Genomic DNA, 25138 nt, shown 5'->3' with positions numbered 1-25138 from the left:
CATCCTCAAACTACACAGAGTTCGGGCTTTGTGCCAGGTAACTTGCAGTGCCTGGGATCAGGCTAGGAGGCTAGGAGGTGTTCACCTTGGTGGACATGCAGTATTAGAGCACCACACCTTCAAGCTGCTCAGCGAGGTAGCTGGCTGACAGGGGGATGGTCACCCTGGAAGGAGGAATGGAGAGAGGACAGGGACAAGTCTTTTCAGATTGTCCACCAAGGGCATAATAGCTATGTTGGAGACAGCTAGAGTACTAGCTGTTTAACGCCACAGAGTTGATCTATGAGTAAGTGTGCTAACTCTACTCCAGGTATATCCCCTCACCCTGCAACGTGGATGGAGATCTTGTAACAGAGAAGAACACACCTGACTCCATGTTGAATCTATTCCTTTATCTCTAACCCTTGTGCTCTGTTGCCTGTGCTTAATCATGCTGGCTCTGCACTTTTGTAAAAGAATGTAACATGTAGCTTGAATTATACAGGACAGCCCAATCTCAAGGCTCTGATCTTTCCAGGAAGAACACTTTTCCATTCATACAGAGATAAAAAGTGGCAGAACAGAGAATAACATTTGTCTTGTTGGAGGTTTACGGGACCATTGTGACCAAACCAACTTGGACAGCTGCAAGAACAAAGGATTCCCGCACCAAGAAGTTGGCAACAACCAGCCACAACCCCTTCCCTTTTAGTATAAAAAGAAGCCTGATTTCTAACTTAGGTAAGATGGTTCTTAGGGACATGAGTCTACCATCTTCTCAGTCTGCTGGCTTTCTGAATAAAGTCGCTCTTCCTTGTCCCAGCAGCTCATCTCTTGATTTATTAGCTTGTTGTGCAGTGAGCAAGGATGAGCTTGGACTCAGTAACAATCTCCTTCGTGGATCTGGCCTGGAGCAGAGATACACCTCTGGGCAGATATTGCCCAAATTAAGAAGGCAGCTCAGGGATGATTTTCATTAACTTTATTAAGAAATATCAAAAGTTGATGACAGTTCCACACACAGTTTTACAAAGTTCAAGTGAAGGGGAATGTAGGGAGGTCATCCCTGTGCCTTTCTGGACACCACAGTCACTTGCCAAAGAGGTAACCCTGTAACTTTGGTCACTTCATTTAACAGTGGGCCACACCAGGCTCTTTCCCACTTCCACTAGGCCACAGCCCAATGCCTTACGATACATGGGTTTAAATACATTATAACTGCTTCTTAAATCTTTGTCCTTTTCTTGTCATTAATCCTTCCCTGAAAAGGTCCAGTTGTTTATAGAAAACACAACACTTGAGTCCCACTGATGGCTGTTTGCATCACATTTTCACAAAGCCTGTTCTGAGGGCTGGAAAACACCCCATGTTAACCTGTTACCATAGCACACTTGGGGTGGAACCCACGCAATTTGTTATTTTTTATTTAACATTTAACCAAAACAAAGAGGGAATCACTCAACTTGAAAGCACAACAGCACAGTCACTCAGCAGAGATGTTAAGTGCAGGACACGGCCCGTGGGCTCCACAGAGCTCTTCACAAGGGGTCACGGCATGATCAAGAACAACTGGAGGCAGGAACACCAACACAAAACACAGCGAGGGAGCCTCTTGGGCAGGGTACATCGCGATCTTTTATGTCAGGGACATTGCCTCGGAGGGGAATGACACTTTCAAAATAATCGGGGCGCCTCGGTGACGGCTTGTGCTGGGTTATCTAAAAGTGGATTTCTCAAGAGATTGTCCAGCAGCATCACAGAGCCAGCTTCAGAGGAAGGACTCCTTGTTCACCCACATGAGACTGCGGGTCTCGTTGGGCTTGCATTCGTACTCGATGACAGAGAAGGGGCTTCCCCACTGGCAGTGATCCCGCTTGTGGTAATTGTAGAACTTGACCTGCCACATTGTCTCGAAGGTTCCAATGTCAGTGAACTGTGGGAAGAGAAACACACCCCATCGAAACCTCATTCTGCCATGAGCAATGGACAAGAACAATATAGACAAGAGCTGAGGTTCGTGAACGAGGTCCCGTGTGATCTCGTGTGACTGATGTAATCACTCCAGGCTCTTGTGTTCTGAACACTTGGGCCTTTACGCTAATGAGCTATCTTCCTTGAGAGATTTTCCTGAAGCGCTATCTGCAAACTCTTGTTGTTTTTGTCTTTTTAGGGCCACACCCACAGCATATGGAGGTTCCAGGCTAGGGGTTGACCTGGAGCTACAGCTGCTGGCCTATGCCACAGCCACAGCAACGCCAGATCCGAGCCGCATCTGTGGCTTACACCACAGCTCATGGCAACACCAGATCCTTAACCCATTGAGCGAGGCCAGAGATCAAACCTGCGTCCTCATGGATGCTAGTCAGATTTGTTTCCACTAAACCACTAGGGGAACTCCTGGAAACTTTTTTTTTTCTCTCTAGAAAAACTTATTCCCATCATACACATGACGTTTGCTATCATATTGTCTTTAATAAAAGTAGCTCCCCAAGTTTATCTGCTTCCCAAATTTAATTTCTGGAAACTACTCTTAGAATCTCAGAATTTCATAAGCAAGATCCTGCTGTATAGCACAGAGAACTATATTCAATATCATGGTTCATAGGTAAGTCATAATGGAAGACAATATGAAAAAAGAATATATATATCTATATATCTGAATCACTTTGCAGAAAATAACTCGACATTGTAAATCAACTATACTTCAATAAAATTACAAAAAAAAAAAAAAAAAAAGAATCTCTGAGCTGCCACAGAAGGGAGATTGGGAAAAGAGGAGAAGGAATGATATTTAATGATTGCCTTTTTTTTTTTTTCTATTTTGGAAAACAGCTGTACAAAATTCTGCATGTATAACCTGACTAAACATAAGCTACAATGGCCCTTCCATCATTCATTTCAATTTCAGACAAAACTATTTTTGGAGGAAGCACTGCATTGTTTCTTTGGTTTTCTTTTGTCTTTTTGCCTTTTCTAGGGCTGCTTCCTGTGGCATGTGGAGGTTCCCAGGCTAGGGGTCGAATCGGAGCTGCAGCTGCCGGCCGCGTCTGCAACCTACACTACAGCTCACAGCAACACCGGATCCTTAACCCACTGAGCGAGGCCAGGGATCAAACCCGAGACCTCATGGTTCCTAGTCAGATTCGTTAACCACTGAGCCACGACGGGAACTCCAAAGCACTGCATTGTTAAAGACCCTACTTTAACTTTCAAATACTAGTGAGTGTTTATTAAGCCACACTCATGTCTCAGGCTTCGATGACACATTATCCCAAAGCACATTTGCGTACCTCCTGGGTGCTTTGCACACAGAAAAATTTGTATAAGGCACGGTCTTTGCTCTCGAGACGTCTGCATTTTACTTCCAGAAGGCAGGCCCTGCAAACACTGCAGAGAATTCTCCAGAGCCATGGGCACACATTTCTCCTGTAGCTAAGAAGAAAGCACAGAATACCCTAGAGGCCACTGGGCAGACGCTCAAGTGGCCTGCGGGATAGCCTGACCCTGCCACTGTCTCCTGGAGCTATTTAGGGGATCTGGCATTAAACAGCATGATGCCTGTCGTTATTTTCTCCTCTGACCCTGCCCTGTCATGGGAGGGGACAGGGACTGACTTAGCAGGGTTCTTAGACTTGTCAGGAGCCAGAAGACATGGGGGGGTGGGGGCGGGGGAAGGGCAGTGAGCAATAGGAGCCTTAGGCTTGCGGCTGCTACAGAAGGAGGACGGTCAGGTGCTTCCCAGACAGCTTTCCAAGATGCTCTCAAAATTATATCCTGCACCATTGCCTCATCCTGCTAATCGGATCCCAAAACAGGGTTTGCCTTTCCTTTTGGAAATCTGCTTGACTGAAAACAGTGGGTGATGGACCCTCTACAAATTTTCTTCCAGGGAAGAAAATGAAGTACCTCTTTTTAGAGAGTCATGGCATAAAGACCCGTAAATGTATACACAGATTATTCACAAAAGCCCCAGACTGGAATCCACCCAAATGTTTCATCATCCACCAGGTGAGAGACACGTTTTGGTATATCTATAAAATGCCTTTTTACTCAACAATAAAATAGAACATACTGATTTAGTCAGCAACAACGATGGATCTCAAAGACATGCTGAATTAAAGAATCTAGACCCCAAAGAATATATACATAATGGTTCCATTTATATAAAACATATGTGTGTGTGTGTGTGTGTGTGTGTGTGTGTGTGTGTCTTACAGTGATAGAATAGAATCTATGCTCACAGGAAACATCTGTGGTTACCCAAGAACTAGTGTGGGAGGAGGGGATTGATAATTGATGAAAATGTGCAAGAGGGAACTTTTTGGGGTGATGAAAATATTTTACATTTTGCTTGCAATAGTGGTTATAAGAGGATAAGCATATGTTTGTCAAAACTCTTTGATTAGTATGTTTAAATGGGTACATGTAGTAAATGCAAACTATACCGCCAAGTTGGTTAAGAATTAGAAACATTGATTTTTAATGAGTTACAAAGAAACAGGTATTCTAAAGAATGGGAACTGAATTCGCCTTTTGGGAGGGTAATTTGTATCAAGTGAAAGGAGTGAATATACTTGGGGTCAGCAATTTCACCGTTTATCTTAAGAACATCACAGTGTTTAGAATAGTGAAAAACCGAACACTAAATTTCCATATTTAACACATTAATTAATTATGGTATAGCTATATAATGGAATAATATGTAGCAATTCTAAATGTAAAATTTTTCTGTTATTCTATATTGTTACCTGAACAACAGAGGACCAACAAGACTGTCTAGTATTGATTTCATTAAAATTATACATGTTAATGCTGATGGAAGAAGTTTTATTTTCTTCTATGTACTTATTTGTACTTTAAAATCTTAATGATTGAATTTTCCTTTTTTTGGGCTGTGCCTGTGGCATATGGAAATTCCTGAGCCAGGAATCGAACCCGTGTCACAGCAGTGACCCAAGCCCCTGCAGTGACAACAATGGATCCTTAACATGTTACATCACAAGGGAACACTGAATCTTACTTTCATAATCAGAAAAAAAAGTTCAGCTAAACTGTATTTATAAGTGTTACCAAATAGTTAATATTCTTAATGTAAAATATTATATGAATTAATTAGTAGGAACTACTAAGAACATTTGGATAAAACTGGAACACAGTTCATTGAAAAATTGGGTAACTGGTGTTCCTGCCATTGTGCAGTGGGTTAAGGATCTGGCATTGCTGCAGCTGTGGCGTAGGTTGCAGCTCTGGCTGGGATTTGATCCCTGGCCCGGGGAACTTCCATATGCTGTGGGGGCAGCTGAAAAAAAAAAAAAAACCCCAAAAAACCTGGCTAACATCCGAAAAATCTTCAAATGTAATGTTATTACTAACTAAAGAAACATAAACTTTGCAGAGATATTACTCACCTATCATCAACTCAGCAAACATTTCCAAATAACGGAAGCAATTTAAGCACCCAACATTAGGAAATTATTATGAAAATGGTAGTTAATGGCAATAATAATAATAATAATAAATAATTAAAATAATGGCATGTTTGTATTATGATTTTATATAATCTTTAAACAGGAATTTAGGCTTTTAATGATGAGAGAAAATGATTAGAACAATGTGAACAGAAAAAAGCTGGATTAAAACAGTTTACATACATTATGAGCTCAACTATATAAAGTAAGATGTATAGAGAAAAGCAAATGAAAAAAAATAGTGGACCTCTAAGTAAAGAAATTGTTTTTCCATCTTTTCTACTTAGATTTTTCTGCAATTGATATGTTATTTTATGATCACAAAGAGTATTTTAAATGGTGAAATGGATCTATCATCCCTGAAAAATTAATCCCTCAAACCCTAGTGATTTTATAAATTCTATTAAAGATACAGATATGCTAATGAAATCATTACAACTTTGTTTGTAATAGGATAATGGTGTTAAGAATACTCTTACAAATCATTAAGATGACTTCTTATGGTCTTTGACCAGCACAGAACAGGGTATATCTTAAGGGCAACCGAGTTAAATTACTACACAAATATTTTACAAACACTAGCTCATCTTTTGAGGGAGAAGCTAGAAATCAGGCTAAGTAAGTGGGGGGGGGGGGAACAATGCTGAGGGCTTTTTTGAAATAGATAGAAATAAAAGCTGATCACCCAAACAAACAAAAGATGATTAGGATCACAGGCAAATACAAGAACCCTAAGGCACTGCACTTACATCTGAGTAACCTTAAAACTGAGAAAGTCTCAACCTAAGAGTTCTCAGTAACACAGGAGACCAAAATAGAAGTCTGCTGACAGCAAGTTGCAGCTAAAGATATGGGTGCTTCTACTTTGTCTTTGATTAATGTTGGACCCAAGGTCACGTTATAGTAAACTTCACTGCTGCTAACCAGGCATATATTCTCCTCTCTCCCACACCTTAGTTGTTTTCATTTCCCATTAACTCTCTTCCTTTTCTTTCTTCTGGAGTTCTATTTCCTGGCGTCTCCCTACCTAGCTTAGGATTTCTTCTCCCCTGGCTAAGAACAGATGGAGTCTCCAAAGCTGACATTCCTCTTGAACAGAGGTCTCCACTCCCTCCCAACCCATCTGTGCCTTCCAAGGAAAATTCACCCAGGCAGGCTCCCTGGGTGATGCAATTATACACAGTATAGTTTTGTGCATTTCCTAGCTCTCTTTTTAACATACAATTACTTCCATATATGTCATTCTGCATTGGTCCTGTGACTGGTTTTAACATCTCCATTTTGTGGAATTCCCTGGTGGCCTAATGGTTTCAGGACCTGGCATTGTCACTGCAGTGGCTCCAGTCACTGCTGTTATGAGGGTTTGATCCCTGGCCCGGGGAAAGTCCACATGCCATGGGTGTGGCCAAAAAAAAAAAAAAAAAAAAAAGTCTCTGTTTTATGGATGGAAGAAGAATCAGAAAAGTTAAGTGAGTTGCCCTAGGTCTAGACTATGCAACCAACTAATGAGAGGAGCAGGTCAAATAGGTTTTCTAATTCCTATTAGAAATGAAAATCGGGTAGATCCTGTCATGGCTCAGTGGTTAACAAAGATGACTTGGAACCATGAGGGTGCGGGTTCGGTCCCTGGCCTCGCTCAGTGGGTTAAGGATCTGGCATTGCCATGAGCTGTGGTGTAGGTTGCAGATGTGGTTCGGATCCCGCGTTGCTGTGGCTTTGGTGTAGGCTGGTAGCTGCAGATCCGATTAGACCCCTAGCCTGGGAACCTCCATATGCTGTGGGTGTGGCCCCAGAAAAGACAAAAAAAGTAAAAAAAGAAAGAAAGAAAAAAAAAATCAATGTACCAAACTATTTATATAAGTAAATGAGCTAAGAGGTATTGAATATTTTTTGTGTTTTTCTCTCTAAGTGAGGATATCTGTAGACTGTTATGTGAAGAATGCTTTAGGACACTACTATGGACTGAGCATTTGTATCTTCCCAAAATTCATATTTTGAAGCCTGAATCCCCAATATGATGGTATTTGGGGTGGGCCTTGTAGAAGTAATTAGAGAGTGAGGGTGGAGTCCTCATGAATAGGATTAGTGCCCCTATAACCTAGACATGAGAGGGATGTCTCTCTCGCTCTCCTTTCCTTCATGTGAGAACACAGCAAGAAGGCAGCTGTCTGAGAACCAGGAAGAGTGCTCTCAATCTGCTGGTGCCTTGATCTTGGGCGTCCAGCTTCCAGACCTGTGAGAAGTAGCTATTTGTTGTTTAAGCCACCCAGTCTATTGTATTCTGAAACTGATACGCTACCACATACCCGGACATTTTATTTGCCTTATTCGTCTCCCGAGTTGCAAGCCTTGGTACATTTTTATTTTACAACCGATGTGAAAGAGAACCCCTCAGATTTCAAGGAGAGAAGATTCATTTGTTGTCTTCAGTAAGAAATACTGAATCTGAAGAGCTTGTTTTAGGCATTTTTATGGTGGTCTTACAACCAGAGGGCTTAGAATCCCCAGAGTACTTCTCTCCAATCCCCATTCCACCCAACTCCACCAGAGACATATGAAATTCACTGGGAATAAGATCCCTCAGAAATCCACTGACTTGGAAGTGCAGAACAAACTCATTATATTGATAGAAACATGATGTTACTTCATTAGTAAACAAATTCAGTATAAATAAGCACCTGTGATTTTTAGTTGGTGTGACTTACCAGTTCTGACTGGATTCCAAGTCTCTCTATTCCTGTACTGTTTGAGGTTTTATTAGTAATACATGTTTTCCATTTCTTTTAGCTGAATTTGAATAGATAAGACTAAAAGTTCTGGGTCCTCTAAGTATGTTTAAGAAACTGTCAAACTTTTCCCAAGTGATCATGCCATTTGACATTTCTACTAGCAACATAAGCATTTCCATTGTTCTATATCCTTTCCAAAAGTTGACATTGCCAGTCCTTTTAATTTTAGCCGGTCTAGTGGTAAGAAAAAGAAATGCAATAAAGAGCAGAAACCAAAGAAATAGAAAAAGGAAAAACAGTAAAAAAAAAAAATTGGTGAAAGTAAAATCTTTTTTTTTTTAAAGTCTTTAAAATGTATAAGTCCTAGCAAAACTGAGCAGGAAAAAGAAAAGAAAAATTAATATTGGGATTTAAGGCGATGTTACCGTTACAGATCCTATATAAGGAACAATGTGGGCTCCTTAGATTAAGAACCACCTTAAATCAATATATTTAAAGAAATGGACAAAATCAATACATTTAAAGAAATGGACAAAGTCCTTTTTTTTTTTTTTTTTTGGCTGCACCCACATCATGTGGAAGTTCCAGGGCCAGGGATCAAATCCATGCCACAGAAGGGACAACACCATATCCTTAACCTGCTGAACCACCAAGGAACTCCCAATGGATAAGTCCTTTGAGAGACACAAACTATTACTAGGCCTCTAATACTGAAGAAATTTAATTTGTAGTTAAAACTATTCCTAGAGGAGTTTCTGTTGTGGCACAGCAGAAACAATCCAGCTAACATCTATGAGGATGCTGATTTGATCCCTGGCCTCGTTCAGTGGGTTGGAGATCCGGAGTTGCCATGAGCTGTGATGTAGGTTGCAAATGTGGCTTGGATCCCGTGTTGCTATTGCTGTGGCTGTGGTGTAGGCCAGCAGTTACAGCTCTGATTCACCTCCTTGCCTGGGAACTTCCATATGCCTCAGGTGTGGCCCTAAAAAGACAAAAAAAGTCTTCCTAGAAAGAAGATTTCAGGCCCAAGTGGCTTCATTGATAAATTCATCCATTTAAGGGAAAAAAGCCAATTCTACAAAATAGAGGAAGAAATATTTTCAATTCATGTTGTTAAGCCATTGTTACCCTAATACCAAAACCTGATAAAGATATTACAAGCACAGGAAAATTACAGACAAAAATTCCTCATGGATTTTTATATAAAATTTGTTTATAATTTTATTTGCCTGAAATATTAGTAAATCAAATCCAGCAATGCATAATAAGGATATTACATCAGGTCGAGAGGTTTCTCCTTAGATCTCAAGGAGAGTTCAATATTTGAAAATTCTTGTAATCCACCATATTAACAAAATAGAAAAGAAACACCAAATAATCGCATCAATATATGCAGAAAGAGCATTTAACAATTCAACATCTATTCATAATAAAAACTCTCAGCAGGAGTTCCCATCCTGGTGGTAATGAATCCGACTAGGAACAGTGAGGTTTCAGGTTTGATCCCTGGCCTCGCTCAGTGGGTTAAGGATCCGGTGTTGCCATGAGCTGTTGTGTAGGTTGCAGACGCGGCTCGGATCCTGAGTTGCTGTGGCTCTGGTGTAGGCCGGCTGCTACAGCTCCTGTTAGACCCCTGGCCTGGGAACCTCCATATGCTGCAAGTGTGGCCCTAAAAAGACAAAAGACCAAAAACAAAACAAAACAAAACAAAAAGAAAAAAAACTCACAGCAAACTAGGAATAGGAGGAAAGTTCTTCAATCTGACTAAGGGGTACCAGCAAAAAAAAACAAAAAAACAAAAAAAACAAAACCCTATAGCTAATACAACCCTCAATGGTAAGAGACTGAAATAAGGCAAAGACAGCAGTTCTTAGTACTCCTGTTCAGCACTGTAATAGTGGTCCCAGCCAGTACCTTAAGGCAAGAGGGGAACAGAAAAGGGAAGTAAAACTTTCTATTCACAGATGAACAACTGCAGAAAATACTAAGCAATTTAATAAGTGAATTTAGCGAGTTTGCAGGATCCAAAATCAATTGAGAAAAATCATATTTCATAAAATAGTACACTATCATGAACAATTAGTATTATTTTTAATATTTGACCAATTTTGTAGGTGAAAGCTGCCATTGCCCTATTTGTATTTTCTTTTAACCAACACTGAGATTAAGCCATTTTAAAATATATTCATTGAGTATTTGTACTTCCTCTGTGAGTTGCCTCTTTATGTTGTTGGCTTATTTTTCTATTTTCCATACCCTGTGGTTCTTTTCCTTCCTGGTTTCTAAGAATTCTTTATATATTGGGTCACAGATCTTGGCAAATGACTAGAAAGAGCTGACACGAGGAACACTTTTTATATTTAGGAGCATATGGGTAAAGCCCCCTCCCTGGGCACACACAGCCTCACAACAAGCTCATGTCACCCCCCTGCCTCATTCCTCCAAAGTCCTTCAGGCTCCCACTGAAGAGGGCCACCAAAAGGGGAATGGCATGATGGCCACCATGATGCAGACAGAATCCCCACCTGGGCTCTCTCCTTGGAGGGACTGCATGGAGAATTAGTCACATTAAAGTTAGCACTGCTCGGGAGTTCCTGTGGTGGCACAGCGGAAACAAATCCGACTAGTATCCATGAAGTTGCAGGTTCGACCCTTGGCCTTGCTCAGTGGGTTGGGGATCTGGCACTGCTGTGAGCTGTGGTGTAGGTCGCAGATGGGGCTCGGATCCCGAGTTGCTGTGGCTGTGGTGTATATACCCCTAGCCTGGGAACTTCCATACGCCATGGGTGTGGCCCTAAAAAAAAGGAAAAAAAAAAAAAAAAGGTTAGCACTGCTCTTTGAGGGAGGGTGGAGAGCTTTGAGAGCTGGGAATCTGGGAATTGCTTACTAACTCTTGGAATTATCTGAATAAAGAGATCACTGCCACTCATCTATGTCAGATGGTATTTGAGTTTCCCCTGAGTTGGGCTTCAGTGGGGAGTAAAGGGCTGTGGGAAGGTCCTAAGGCAGCAGCAATGTTTGTACTGACAGTGGCAAATCAGACAACACACAACTCTGTTACAAGGAAGTTTTTCCTCAATTGTCATTTGCCTTTTAATCTAAGTTGCTTTCTAAGGAAAAATCAACTTTGTTTTCTGATGCTTAACAGGAATTTTACATTGTATCTAATCAAAGTTTTCCATTTTTTACCTTTGGATGTCTTCCATTTCCTTTGGGTTTAGATGTTTTTCGTTTTGATTTTTTTTACACAGTTGACTTTTTACAGAGATCCCCGTGATCCATCTGAAATCTTTTTTGAAGGATGACATGAGGAAAGAACAACAGTGATGTTGTCCCCCAAATTGCGATCTATTCTAGCATTATTCAGTCAGAATGATTTTTTTCACTTAAAAATCTGAAAAACTACATTCCTACCATCCTCTCTATGTCAGTGTCCATAGAGAAAAAAAAAAAAAAAAAAAGAATCCTACATGGATTTGTTGGCCTTAAGTCCTATTTGGTGGGATCCTGAATGACAGTATTTGAGAATCTGACTTTCTTGAGCAGATAACTAGTATCACACTCCAAGGGTAAGTTTGTAATTTTCATCCCATATTAGAGCTGAACGTGGTCTTAGTGGTCGGATAGTGCAACGCAGAAGAGTGAAATCCACATGCTTGCATTGAAGAAGCAGGCTCATTGACTTAAGTTTTGTCTGGAATCACACTTAATTACAGAGGCAGATGGTGTCCCAGTATCCTCCTAACTTCCAAAATGAGTTCTGACATTCCTGATGTGCCTGCAGGCACCCACGACACTGATGTTTCCCATGATGGAGTATGTAAATTTAATAATCCAGAAACTTTCTGCTTAATTGACTCTATTTACCTGGATGTCAAGGTTTCAGTGTTGTCTGTGACTGTGGTCTGTCTATACTGTTTTTTTGGCCATGCTCTTGGCAAAGTTCCTGGGCCAGGGATTGAACCTGCATCACAGCAGTGACAATGTCAGATCTTTAACCTGCTGAGGCCCCAGGGACCTCCTCTATACTTTAAAAAAAAAAGGATTTTTTTTTTTCAGGGAGGTACATGAGACATATGGAAGTTCCCAGACCAGGGGTCAAATTGGAGCTGCGGCTGCTGGCCTACACCACAGCCACTGGATCCAAGTCACTTCCACGACTTACGCTGCAGCTTGCGGCAAAGCTGGACCCTTAACCCACTGAGTGAGGTCAGGGCTTTAACCTGCATCCTCATGGATACTAGTCCAGTTCTTAACCTGCTGAGCCACAATAGGAATTCCCTGTATACTTTTTAATACTTAAGTTTGAAATAATAGTAATTTTATTTTGTCTTTTTTTCCCACTTTGTGGGCCTCCCTGCAGCCTGTGGAGTCCCTGGGCCAGGGATCAGATCTGAGCTGCAGTTGCAACCTACGTCACAGGTGCAGAAACACAGGATCCTTAACCCACCGAGCTGAGCCAGAGATCAAACCTGCACCCCAGGGCTCCAGAGATGCCATCGATCCCCTTGGCCATAGCAGACACTCCTGAAATAATAGTAACTTTAAAATGTCACAGGATAATGATAAAGGCTAGCTGAAAGCTTCACCACTAGAATAAACATTTGACTTTAATATCAGAGCTGCTCTCATGATCAGGAAATCTTCGGTTTCAATTGTTTTCCTTAGAATCACCCTATGACAGATAAGATACCATTGCATGGTCAATGTGCAAACCAAATATTGTATAATCATTGTTGGAACAATCACCTATCAGTCACCTGCTTCTTCTAGAGTGGAAACTATGTAGAATAAGCTGGGCTTTATTGCTGGGACTCAGGATTCATGAATTACAGTGTAGAGATCTTTTTTTCTGCAATACATTCCCAAAGCCTCTTGTAACTTAAAGGTTCTCCGACCATTTAGCAGATGTCTGGACAGGCAACCCAGATGACATGAGTAATAAAATCTTTCTTTTCATTTCTACGTCTAAATCATTCTCACATTAAAAACAAAAACAGGGAGTTTCCGTCGTGGCGCAGTGGTTAACGAATCCGACTAGGAACCATGAGGTTGCGGGTTCGGTCCCTGCCCTTGCTCAGTGGGTTAATGATCCGGCGTTGCTGTGAGCTGTGGTGTAGGTTGCAGACGCGGCTCGGATCCTGCGTTGCTGTGGCTCTGGTGTAGGCTGGTGGCTATGGCTCCGATTCGACCCCTAGCCTGGGAACCTCCATATGCCGTGGGAGTGGCCCTAGAAAAGGCAAAAAGACAAAAAATAAAATAAAATAAAATAAAATAAAATAAAAACAAAAACAAAAAACCCTGTGCTTCATTCAGCCTTATTTAAAATAATGTAGGAGTTCCCATTGTGGCTCAGCATTAACAAATCTGACTAGTATTCATGAGGATGTGGGTTCAATCCCTGGCCTTGCTCAGTGGGTTAAAGATCCTGTGTTGCTGTGAGCTGTGGTGTAGGTCACAGTCGAGGTTCAGATCTGGCATTGCTGTGGTTGTGATGTAGGCCAGTAGCTGCACCTCTGATTCAACCCTAGCCTGGGAACTTCCATATGCAATGGGTGAGGCCCTAAAAAGACAAAAAACTATAATAAAATAAAATAAAATAATGTAGAAGTTCTCACTTAACAGATCCAATTAGGAAGAATGTCATTGAGTCCTTTCTAAATTGAGTTAATCTTCCTCCCTAGGGTTCTGTTTACATTGATAGCAAAAGAAGTGTGACTCCACCCTTCTAAGACCAGAGGAAGATAGGGCTCTGGTCCCCTCAGCCCACACTGGCTCTGGGGAGGTGGGGAGGCCTCCTCTCTTACTCTGTGAGCACTTGGGAGACAGGGTGTTGTCTCATTTACAATGGCCACCTTTGAACTTGACCCAGTGCTCATTATAAATTCAGTTAAAGAATGAACTTAGTTCATTAAGCTTCTGGACTCTCATTACGATTCTGATGATTTTAGTATTTGCAATTCTGCTTTGAGTTAATTTTGAGTTAATTTCAACTCTAATTACATTGGCTATTTTTTATTTTTTAATTTTTTTTTTGGCTGCACTTGCAGCATGCAGAAATTCCTGGGTCAAGTCTGGGATTGAACCCGAGGCAGTAGTGACAATGCCAGATCCTTAACCTGCTGAGCCACACTGGAACTCCAACACAGGCTATTCTGAAGAACTAGAGTAGAAGGATATTTTTTGATAGAAAAGATTTATTTTGATCAATCAGCCCTTTGTTGGATATGTGATCTTCCGCTTTTTCCCTAGATGTCTAAAAATACATTTTAAAATGTGTTTCTGTACACATGGCTGGTTTCCTCAGAAAAACAACTAGAATGGACTCAATAAAATCTTCAGAATTCCCCAGGGCTAACATTATGGATGAAGTTGAAAGTTAAGAGATAGTCCCTCCAAACGTCTTTATTTTGGATGCTGACTTTTATGGGGAGGTTCTGTCAGACTGTCAAGTAGCAGCTAGGTCCTAGCTATGTAAATTGTTTCAGAGCATAAACTATGAAAATGGGCCCAATTTATTATACAAAGCTATTAACCCTAACACTGCATCTTAGACTCTGAAGAGCTTCTAATTGCCCTTCGCCCATCTCCCTTTCCAAGCTACACATTGCTACTAGACTGATTTTATTTTATTTATATTTTTGTCTTCTATTTTTTGTCTTTTTAGGACCACACCCACCCAGGCTAGGGGTCAAGTTGGAGCTGCAGCTGCTGGCTCACTCCACAGCCACAGCAATGCAGGGTCCAAGCTGTGTCTGCAACCTACAACACAGCTCACAGCAATGATGGATCCTTAACCCATTGGATGAGGCCAGGGATCATTATTGCTGAGCTGTGATAAACTCCTCTATTAGACTGATTTTAACAACAAATCTTATCACATTACCAGGAACTGGAAGTACTTCACTGAAATGTTTTTAAAAAGGTGGGGGGTGGGTAATGGTGGAATAGAATTGTTGGGTGAATCTTACATAGAGAATTATAAAATCTAACAAAATATAAACAAAAAACTATTTGAAACTTTTATTTTATTTTATTTTGGTGTGTCTTTTTAGGGCCACACCTGCAGCACATAGAGGTTCCCAGGCTAGGGGTCCAATCGGAGCTGTAAGCCGTCAGCCTGCGCCACAGCCACAGCAACGTGGGATCTGAGCCTCATCTGTGACCTACACCGCAGCTCATGGCAATGCTGGATCCTTAACCTCACTCAACGCTGAGTGAGGCCAGGGATAAGACCGCAACCTCATGGTTCCTAGTTGGATTCATTAACCACTGAGCCACAATGGGAACTCCCAACTTAAAGCTTTTAAAATGCAACTAAAAGCAGAACAGAAACCCAAGAGTTACACTGGAATGACCTCAACTACAACAGTTAAGAATTGTCCTTTTTTTGCCCGAGGGTCCTCCTCAACCGCTGACAGTCTGGCAGAAGAAAACGGCAGCCTTATCTGCTAGAAGTGGCAGAAGACAATGTTCAAGTCTGTCTAGCAGAGCAGCTGGAAATTTAGGGAGAGACTCCTGGAAGTAAGAGAACTGCAGAAGAGGTGCGACTCAAACTTTGACTATAACTCTGCCATAGTTCTTGGCTAACTGCATGTATGGGCTGGTGGGAGGGGGCTTTTTTTGCTTGAAAAGGCAGACAAACCAGTAAAGACTCTATTCAAGAAAGAAAGAAAGAAAGAAAGAAAGAGAAAGATAAAAGAAGGAAAGAAATCAAAGAAAGAAGGAAGGAAAGAAAGAAAGAATTAGGTTGAGTAAGATTTGTAAGTTGACTGTGTTTTCATTATTACTATTATTTAACTGAATGCATTTCCAAATTTGAGAAGTTGGAGCCTTACTGGCTTGAAGTGTCAAAGCAAAGGGCTCAGGACTGGCAGAACAGCTGGAAATTTAGAGGAACCTCAAGGTGGATGGCTCCCAAAATCTTAGTATAAACTGTCCAATTTCTTGGCTGACTGCTGCATTCCACTGGAACGAGGTGACCAGGATAGAAAAGCAGCAACTGGGAGTTGAAAAAAAAAAAAAATTAAGCAGAGAGATCAGCTGCTCCACTGCTGAGAAGACAGAATTTGTAGTCTGAGTCCAGGAATGTTAATACATGCTAGAATTTAAAAAGAGAACAATCAGAGTTCCCGTCATGGTGCAATGAATCCGACTAGGAACCATGAGGTGGCAGGTTTGATCCCTGGCCTCTCTCAGTGGGTTAAGGATCCGGTGTTGACATGAGTTGTGGCGTAGGTCACAGATGCAGCTCGGATCCCACGTTGCTGTGGCTGTGGTGTAGACCGGCAGCTATAGCTCGGGAACCTCCATATGCCAGGCGTGCCTCCCTAAAAAGACAAAATAAATAAATAAATAAATAAAATAAAAAGAGAATAATCCTCAGGAGAATAAAAGAAACAAATCAAGAATACATTATCTGTGATATTTGGTTTCTAATCATATATTATCAAACATGTAACAAAATGGGAAAGCATGACCACATTCAGGAAAAAAGTGAAATGGGGCCAGATATTGGATTAGCCAAACAAATATTTCAAACCAGAAATTATAAATATGCACAAAGAAATAAAGGGGCACATGGTCTCAGTGAGCAAACAGAGAATCTTGAGGAATGGGAACCTATAGAAAATATAAATAAAAATTCTTGAGCTGAAAAATATAATCATAGACTATAAACGTGGGGTAAGCGGAAAACTGAGAAGAAAAAAAAAATCAAGAACTTGAACAAACATCAAAAGAAATTATCTAATTTGAAGAAACATAAAAGAAAACTGAACAGGACCTTAAAGACTGTGGGATAACACCAAGCCGTCCAATGTATATGTAATAGAAGTACTACAAGAAGAGGAGAGAATAAAGTTGAAGTGAAATTTGAAACAAAATAATGGTTAAAAATAACACAAAATTGGTAGAACATTCACTTATAGATTCAAGAAATTCAATGAGCTCCAAGCAGAAAAGATTCAAAGAAATGCACACTTAGGTGCACACAGACAAAGTGTACAATGTGCAAAAGGATCATTTTACTCTGTGTGTATGTATATAACTTCAATTAAAATATCCTAATGCAAACCAAAGAAGGAAAGAATTAAGATATGACCAGAAATCAATGAAACAGAAAAAGAGATCAGCGAAGCATTGTGAAAACAAAGCTGGGTTTTTGAAAAAGCCAATAAAATTGACAAATCTCTAGTTAGATTGGCTGGGAAGGGGGAGGCAAATTATGAATATCAAGAACAAAAGGGTGGGCCTCATTAGAGACCCGAAGACATCAAAGGATTGCGGAGGATTATTACCAACAACTTTGTGCCAACAAATTTGACAATCTAATTAAAATAAATGAATGATATCAGTCAAGTTATAATAAAAATTAATTCGAGAAATAAAACCTGAACAACCCAATATCAATTAAGGAAACTGAATCTGTAACTAAAAACCTTTAAGCAAAGTAAAATGCCTGCCTTTATGGGTGAATTCTATCCAAAATTAAATAAGAATAATAGTAATTCTGTACAGACTTCTCCAGAAAAAGTGAACAACTTTCCAAATCATTTTACACAGCTATCAGTATTATTGCTGTGATATCCAAACTAGACAAAGACAATATAAGAAAAGAAAAACCACAGACCAATATTCCTCAGGAAGATAGATGTAAAATCCTCAATAAAATGTCAATGAATCAAACATAGACATATATGTATATATAGAGAAATATATGATGACCAATTGGTATTTATCCCAATAATTTAAGGTTGTTTTAACATTGAATAAACAATCTACTATAGAAAAGAATAAAGAAGACATCACATGATCATCTCAGTAGATAAAGAAAAAATACTTGAAAACATTTTACAAAACATTTATATTTTTTAAGAACTCTCAGTAAACTCAGTAAACTAGTGATAGAAGAGAACTCCCTTAACCTGATGAAAGGCATTTACCAAAAAACCATACAGCTAACATCATACTTAGTGTCAAAAAACTGGATGTCTTCTTGCTGAGTCTGAGGGACAAGGATGTCCACTTTCATCACTTCTATTTAGCATCAAACTGGAGGTCCTAGCCACTGCCATCAGGACAGAAATAAAAGGAATGTGGGTTGGAAAGGAAGAAGAATAAAATTTTATTTGTAGATGACAATGTGTCAACCATAGAAAATCTCAGGGATTCTACCAAAAAACCCATTAGGACTGATAAGTGAGATTACAAGGCCTCAGAATTCAAGACAAATATAGAAAAAATCAATTTTATTTCCATATACTAGCAATAACTACCATTTATGGGAGTCAAATATTAAACGCTTAGTGGTAAATTTAATGAAATATGTCTATAGAAGGAACACTGTAATATAGAGAGAAATTAAAGAAGACCTAAATAGGGAGATGTATCATATTCACGTATCAGAAGGTTCAATATTAAAATGTCTAATTGTTCCAAAATGACCTATAGATTTAATGCAAAAATAATTAATATCCCAATTTTTGGAAAAACTGATAAGCTCATTCTAAAACCTATAAACCAATTCAACAGGCCTAGAATAGCCAAAATAACTTTTGTTTTGTTTTGTTTTTTTTTGTCTTTTGTCTCTCTTTTGTTGTTGTTGTTGTTGTTACTATTTCTTGGGCCGCTCCCGCGGCATATGGAGATTCCCAGGCTAGGGGCTGAATCGGAGCTGTAGCCACCGGCCTACACCACAGCCACAGCAACGCGGGATCCGAGCCGCGTCTGCAACCTACACCACAGCTCACGGCAACGCCGGATCGTTAACCCACTGAGCAAGGGCAGGGACCGAACCCGCAACCTCATGGTTCCTAGTCAGATTCGTTAACCACTGCGCCACGACGGGAACTCCCCAAAATAACTTTGAATAAACAAAACTGGAAGACTGAGGCTCTCTGACTTAAAGGCTAAACTATAGATCATGAAACAAAATGGTTTTGGCTCTACCAAATTTAAAAGATTGATATATAATTATAGTACGAAGCAACTAGAATTCTCACACACTGCTGGTAGAATTAGGAAATGGTACAACAGTCTAGATATTTCTTATATGGTTAAACATATACTTACCATGTGACTTGTCAGATCTCCTCTTAGGTATTTACTCAAGAGAAATGAAAACATGTTCACACTGACTCATACTCAAATAGTCATAGCAACTTTATTCATAACATCAAAAGCTGAAAACAGCCTGGGTGTTCATTTATTGATGAAAGGATAAATGAACTGCAGGATTTCCTACAATGGGGTATTACTCAGTGATAAAAGGAACCAACTACTTACACAAGAGCATTGTGCTGCAACATTATACAAGACTATTATGCTAAGTGAAAGAAGTCAGGCACAATGGTAGGATTCTATTTACAGGAAATTCTGGAACAGTTAAAGCTAAGTTATTGGACAAAAAGTTCAGACTGAGCTAGTTCTGGGGGCACCAATTAGAAATGGGCATGAGAGAATTTTTCAAGGTAACAGAAATGTCTGTATTGTCATTGGGGTGGTGATTATAAAGTGGTCACAACCTGTGTACCCTTATACTTTAAAGGGGTGCATTTATGTATTTACATATAATTTGTATGCAAATGGAAAATCACGGTTGATTCATAAACCTTCAATGAATTCCTATGGGCACTGGGATAAATTCAATAAGGAAAGAAGGTCCTGTAAGCTCTAGTCCCTACTTACCTCTCTAGCTTAACCTTCAGCCAGTCTCTGCTTCATTTTCTGCTCCAGCCATACTGGGCTTCAGTCATTCTTTGAAACACATTATGCTCACCCCCCACTTTTGACCTTTGTAGCTCTCTTTCCTCCAGTGGTCCCTCGCCCCTCAACTCTTATTTATTCTTTAGTTCTTTCTCAAGAAAGCCATCCCCTAAATCTTAGACTAGACTAAGAACTCTGTATATGCCCCAAGGGCACCACTACTTTTTCAGTACATTTTTGTATAATAATTACTATTTACTTTATTATTGATAATCATGCATAAAGTCTGTTTTCCTCCTCTAGATTGAGAGCCCCATGAAGCCCCAGGGATCTTTATTTTGTTCACCACTCTTCTCTTAGTGCCTGATATACAGGAAATCTTTCTATATTTGCTGATAAATCAAGCAAATAAGAAAGTAATAAAATTAAAAGTTAAAAACCCTGAACGAGGAGTTCCCATTGTGGCACAGTGGAAACAAATCCAACTAGGAACCATGAGGTTGCGGGTTCGATCCCTGACCTCGCTCAGTGGGTTAAGGATCCGGCGTTGCCGTGAGCTGTAATGTAGGTGGCAGATGCGGCTCGGATCTGGTGTTGCTGTGGCTGTGGTATAGGCCAGCAGCTGTAGCTCCAATTAGACCCCGAGCCTGGGAACCTCCATATGCCCTGGGTGTGACCCCAAAACCCCCTCCCCAAAAAACCCTAAATGAAATATTAGCATGTTGAATGTAGCATACTGAATATTAAAAAATAATAAAATGGCATTAAGTAGGGTTTATTTTAAGAAATAAAGGGAAATTTAGTATTTCAAAGTATGTTATATGGTTATTCCCTATCAAAGGAGGTAAATTATCTCCATATACGGGAAAAGGAATTAAATGAAATCCAACACATCTCCCAATTAAAAAGTACCTCTTAGTGAGTTAGAAAGAGGATGCTTTAACCTGATAAATATTTGAAATATTGTACCTAACAGTGAAACACTGGAGACAAGGATTACAACTATTAGTAGGCAACATTATTCTAGAAACATTAGCCAAGGCAATAAGGACAGAAAAAAAAAATCAGAAAATAGCACAATTATATGTAGATTATGACTGCCTATCTTAAAAACTCAAGATCATTGGAAGAAAAATTTTAGTAAGCAAGTTCTGTAAGGTGGTCAATTACAAAATACATGAACACATATTGTAAAAGCAATCTATTTAAGACAATATAGGATGGCATAAAAATAAACAGATCAATGAAATACATTACAAAAGTGTAGGGAGAGACTTAAATTTTTGCCATGTAAGAATTTACTATGAAACTGGAATTCTCTTTGTGGCTCAGTGGGTCAAGAAGCTGACTAGAATCCAAGAGGAAGCAGGTTTGACCCCTGGCCTCATTCAGTGAGTTAAGCATCTGGCTGTGGCATAAGCTGGCTGCAGCTCCAATTCAACCTCTGGCCCAGGAACTTTCATATGCCACATGTGCACCCCTAAAAAAAAAAAAAGAATTTACTGTGAAACTGAAAGAAGCCTGGATTTACTATGAAATGGAAAGAAGCACAGAGAAGCATGGATTATTTAATTCATTGTATTGGGGCACTGTGAAGAAATATATTCTAACATAAAACCATGAATTGAAATAATGTTTCATAATTTCATAATATTTCATTTCATACCTTTTTTAGGGGAGATAGCGATTATTTTCTTTTCCATAATTTCCATTTACCTTGGTACCACACCCCAACACTCCCAAGTAGGCCTTACCGGCATGGTGATCTGGATGGGTTGCCGTTCGCCACTCTTGGTTGGGGCCACACCTTCTGTGTCATATGTGCCCGTATATACGATTCTGTCCCCATCAGGCTCTTTAGACTTCAGCTCCAGTGGGACCACCACACCACCAATGGAAATGTTCCTGCAATGGAATCACATATAGTGGGACTTGACCATATATAGTGGGAATTAACTTAGGCACCCTGTCCTTATCTGGACCACAACCTTAGGCAGAAACAATACAGAGTGTGGTTAATAGAGACGTTTTGGTATGGAAGAGAGTTCGAAAAGTTTAGAGGGCTTGACTTTCCCAACTAACCAGTTATGTGACCCTAGACCAACTTCAGTCTCTCTGAGCTGACATCAGTATTCTCATTCAGAGTCCTAGTACAAGGCTGAGTCAGACACTGTCAGTGGTCTTCCTCAGTTTCTCCTCTGTGGCGGTATTAAATACCTATCTATAGGAGTTCCTGCTGTGGTGTAATGAGATCAGTGGCTTCTCTGCAGTGCCAGGGTGTAGGTTCAGACCCTGGCCTGGCACACTGGGTTAGAGGATCTGGTGTTGCTGCAGCTGTGGGGTAGGGGTAGGTTGTGACTGCAGCTTGGATCTGATCCCTGACCCAGGAACTCCATATGCCTTGGGGAAGCTAAAAAAGAAAACAAAAAACAAAACCTACCCATTCCCAACCCATCTCAAACCCCAGAGATCAGGATTCAATTGTCTAGGGTATGGTTTGGGCACTAGTAAATTTGTTTTAAGGTTAATTGGTGATTCTAGCAGGCCTGAGAACCACTGAACTAGTTCTTTAATGATTTTTTCATTTCTGACAATCAGGGATCCCATGATTTGGGGTACTCTTCCTCAAGCCAGCCACACATCAAAAATTCTCACTGGCATCATTTCTTTGTGTTAGGGTAATTGTTCTCAAAGTGTCATCACTGGACCAGCAGTATTAATATCTCTTGCCAACCTATTAGAAAGCAAGTTCTTATGTTACAATCTAGACAGTAAGCTAGAAACTCAAGGATGGGACTCAGCCACTTGCGGCTTTTTTTTTTTTTTTTGGCTTTTGGCTTTTTGCTTTTTAGGGCTTCCCCTGTGGCATATGGAAATTTGCAGGCTAGGGGCTGAATTGGAGCTACAGCTGCGGGCCTATGCCACAGCCACAGCAACGCAGGATCCAAGCCACACCTGTGACCTACACCACAGTTCACGGCAATGGCAACGCCAGATCCTCAACCCACAGAGCGAGGCCTGGGATTGAACCCGAATCCTCATGGATCCTAGTTGGGTTCATTACCGCTGAGCCACAATGGGAACTCCCAGCCATTTGTGTTTTAAGGAGCCCTCTAGATGATTCTGATGTACACTCAAGTAGGTTTTTTGTTTGTTTGTTTGCTTTTTAGGGCCTATGGAAGTGGCATTTGAAAGTTCCCAGGCTAGGGGTCTAATCAGAGCTCCAGTTGCAGGCCTATACCACAGCCACAGCAACATGGGATCCAAGCAGGATCTGCGGCCTACAGCACAGCTCAAGGCAACACCAGATCCTTAACCCACTGAGCGAGGCCAGGGATCAAACCCGCATCCTCATGGATACTAATCAGATTCGTTCCTACTGCACCACAACAGGAACTCCCAGATGTACACTCAAGTTTAAGAACAACTGGGTTAGGGCATTGAAAAACCTCGATAAAATACAAGAAAAAATAGTTTTATCATTAACACAAATTTGTTTTTAGATTAGCTTAAGGGAGTTCCCTAGTGGCCCAGGGTTTAAAGATTCAGCATTTCTCATTGCTGTGGCTTGAGTTGGCCCAGGAACTTCTAAATGTCACAGGCATGGAAAAAACCACCTCTTCCCCCATCGCCCCCTGCCCCAGATTAGCTTGAAAAATAGAGAACTATCCTGTAGAAAATAGAGCAGATAATTCGGGAAGAGGGGGTTGCCAGGAAAGAAGGGAAAGGAAAAGTCTAGATAATATCCAGATGCACAGAACACTGGAAAATATGACGGTACTGGGCACATGGAGCTGTCATCATGTCGACAAGTAAATGGACCAGGAGCACCAGAACCAACCAGGTTGGTTGAATGAATGACTGAATGAAGTATTGAATGAATGACTACTGGCAGACATTTAAGCCATGAAAATATCTGCTGGGTCAAAGCCCTCTCCACCTCACTTTCCAAGTTCAGCAAATATTAGGTACAATATATAAAGGAATATTTATATATTTGTATATAAAAGATAAAGGACTTCACTTCCCCACAAGCTACCTACCGCACCCTCCCACACTGACTGTCCAGCCAGAGGTCTACTGGGGTGCGTCAGTGGCAGCAGAGAAGAGCTAATCCCCGCAACTAATTAAAAACGAAAAGAAAACCATCAGAGAACAGAGAACTCAGGAGAAAAACATCAGGCAAGGAAAACCGGGGAACTAGGCCTAGGCAGAGTAGACTGCCCTCAGTCTCGTTCTTTCAGCTCCAGGGTTCCAGTCTCACAAGAGGGTGCGGATGAGTGGGGAGCATCCCTCAGGCAGTCCCAAGAGTCACTCCACCCCCATCTTTACACTTCATTCCTCAGCCTTTCTCCCTCGCAGAACCCGGCAGTGAATCACCAGGATTGCGGTACCTGAACCCGGTGGCCAGCTTCTCCCCTCAGCCGCGCCCCCGCTACTTGGGGGTCCCCGCCGATGGCGGGACAGAAGGGGCCAAGAAAAGAAAAGAAAAAGCCCCCAACCCCGGCTTCCTGTTGCTGTTTTGAATAGCCCACCTGGCGCTGGGTGGGAAGAGAGAGGCATAAGGCAGAGGAGCAGGGGGCTGACCTCATTAACCCCCCTCCTCCCCTTGGGCCCGCGAGGCGCGGCGCTAGACAAGAGGTGCCCGGGAGAGGCTCCGGCTGTCCCGGGGGCCTCGGTCCACCCCGCGTACCCCTAGCCGGGCCAGTCAGCCGCGGCGAGCGCCCGCACTCACTCGACCTGCAGCGTGGTAGGCTTGATCTTCACTTCCACCTTGTAGGAGGAGCCGGTGAGCAGCTTGATGGTGCGGTTTTGGCCGAAGCGCTGCCCGTCTACCTTGTAGAAGACCGGGCCGTCGTTGGGCTGGATGCGCAGCGCGATGGAGAGGCGCACGAGGCCCGGCAGGTCCCCCATGGCTGGGCGCGGGCGGGCAGGCGCGGCGGCTCCGGGGGGCGGAGGACAGCGCGGGCTACGACCGGGCGGCTGGAGCGCGGTGGGCGGAGAGGAAGCGCGGGGAGGGAGAGGGAGGTGGTGGAGCGGAGGCTGCCGCTAGGAGTCCGTGCCGTCGCGGCGGTCAGCCGAGGCTTCCGAGGAGCAGCTCCGGAGGCTGCGGTCCCCCGCCCCCCTTGGAGAGAGGAAGCGCGCCCCAGGGACAGCACCGGAGGTCCCCAGCTTCCCCATCCCCCGCTTCCCGTGCCGCGCCCTCTGCGCACCAGCCGGCTCGCTCCCTCCCGCAGGCCGCAGATCAGCGCGGCT

General features: G+C 41.7%; 1 protein-coding gene across 1 annotated transcript; it reads right to left on the bottom strand.

The window, feature by feature from the left end:
* Positions 1 to 946: 946 nt before the first annotated feature.
* CNRIP1 (cannabinoid receptor interacting protein 1) lies at positions 947 to 25138 on the bottom strand. The gene is made up of 3 exons (XM_003481199.5): positions 24618 to 25138; positions 21637 to 21787; positions 947 to 1912 (listed from the first exon to the last, which is right to left on the bottom strand). Exons 1-3 carry the CDS (start codon positions 24794 to 24796, stop codon positions 1748 to 1750), a joined length of 495 nt encoding a protein of 164 aa, XP_003481247.1. The 5' UTR covers positions 24797 to 25138; the 3' UTR covers positions 947 to 1747.

The sequence above is a fragment of the Sus scrofa genome, chromosome 3 (genome assembly GCF_054392235.1).
Source record: "Sus scrofa isolate SSC_HxYL_T2T_F1_AM1 chromosome 3, Sscrofa_HxYL_maternal_Yorkshire_Landrace_v2.0, whole genome shotgun sequence".
Lineage (NCBI taxonomy): Eukaryota > Metazoa > Chordata > Mammalia > Artiodactyla > Suidae > Sus > Sus scrofa.
The sequence above is the reverse complement of the archived record's forward strand: the minus strand, read 5'-3'. Positions and strand labels throughout refer to the sequence as shown.

What these genes read in the sequence shown, in the direction of transcription:
- CNRIP1 (XM_003481199.5), bottom strand. Translation starts at nt 24,796, where the DNA reads ATGGGGGACCTGCCGGGCCTCGTGCGCCTCTCCATCGCGCTGCGCATC. An exon ending in CCTACCACGCTGCAGGTCGA is followed by an intron (nt 21,788 to 24,617) that starts GTGAGTGCGGGC and finishes ATTCCATTGCAG; the next exon opens with GAACATTTCCATTGGTGGTG. An exon ending in CCATCCAGATCACCATGCCG is followed by an intron (nt 1,913 to 21,636) that starts GTAAGGCCTACT and finishes CTCTTCCCACAG; the next exon opens with TTCACTGACATTGGAACCTT.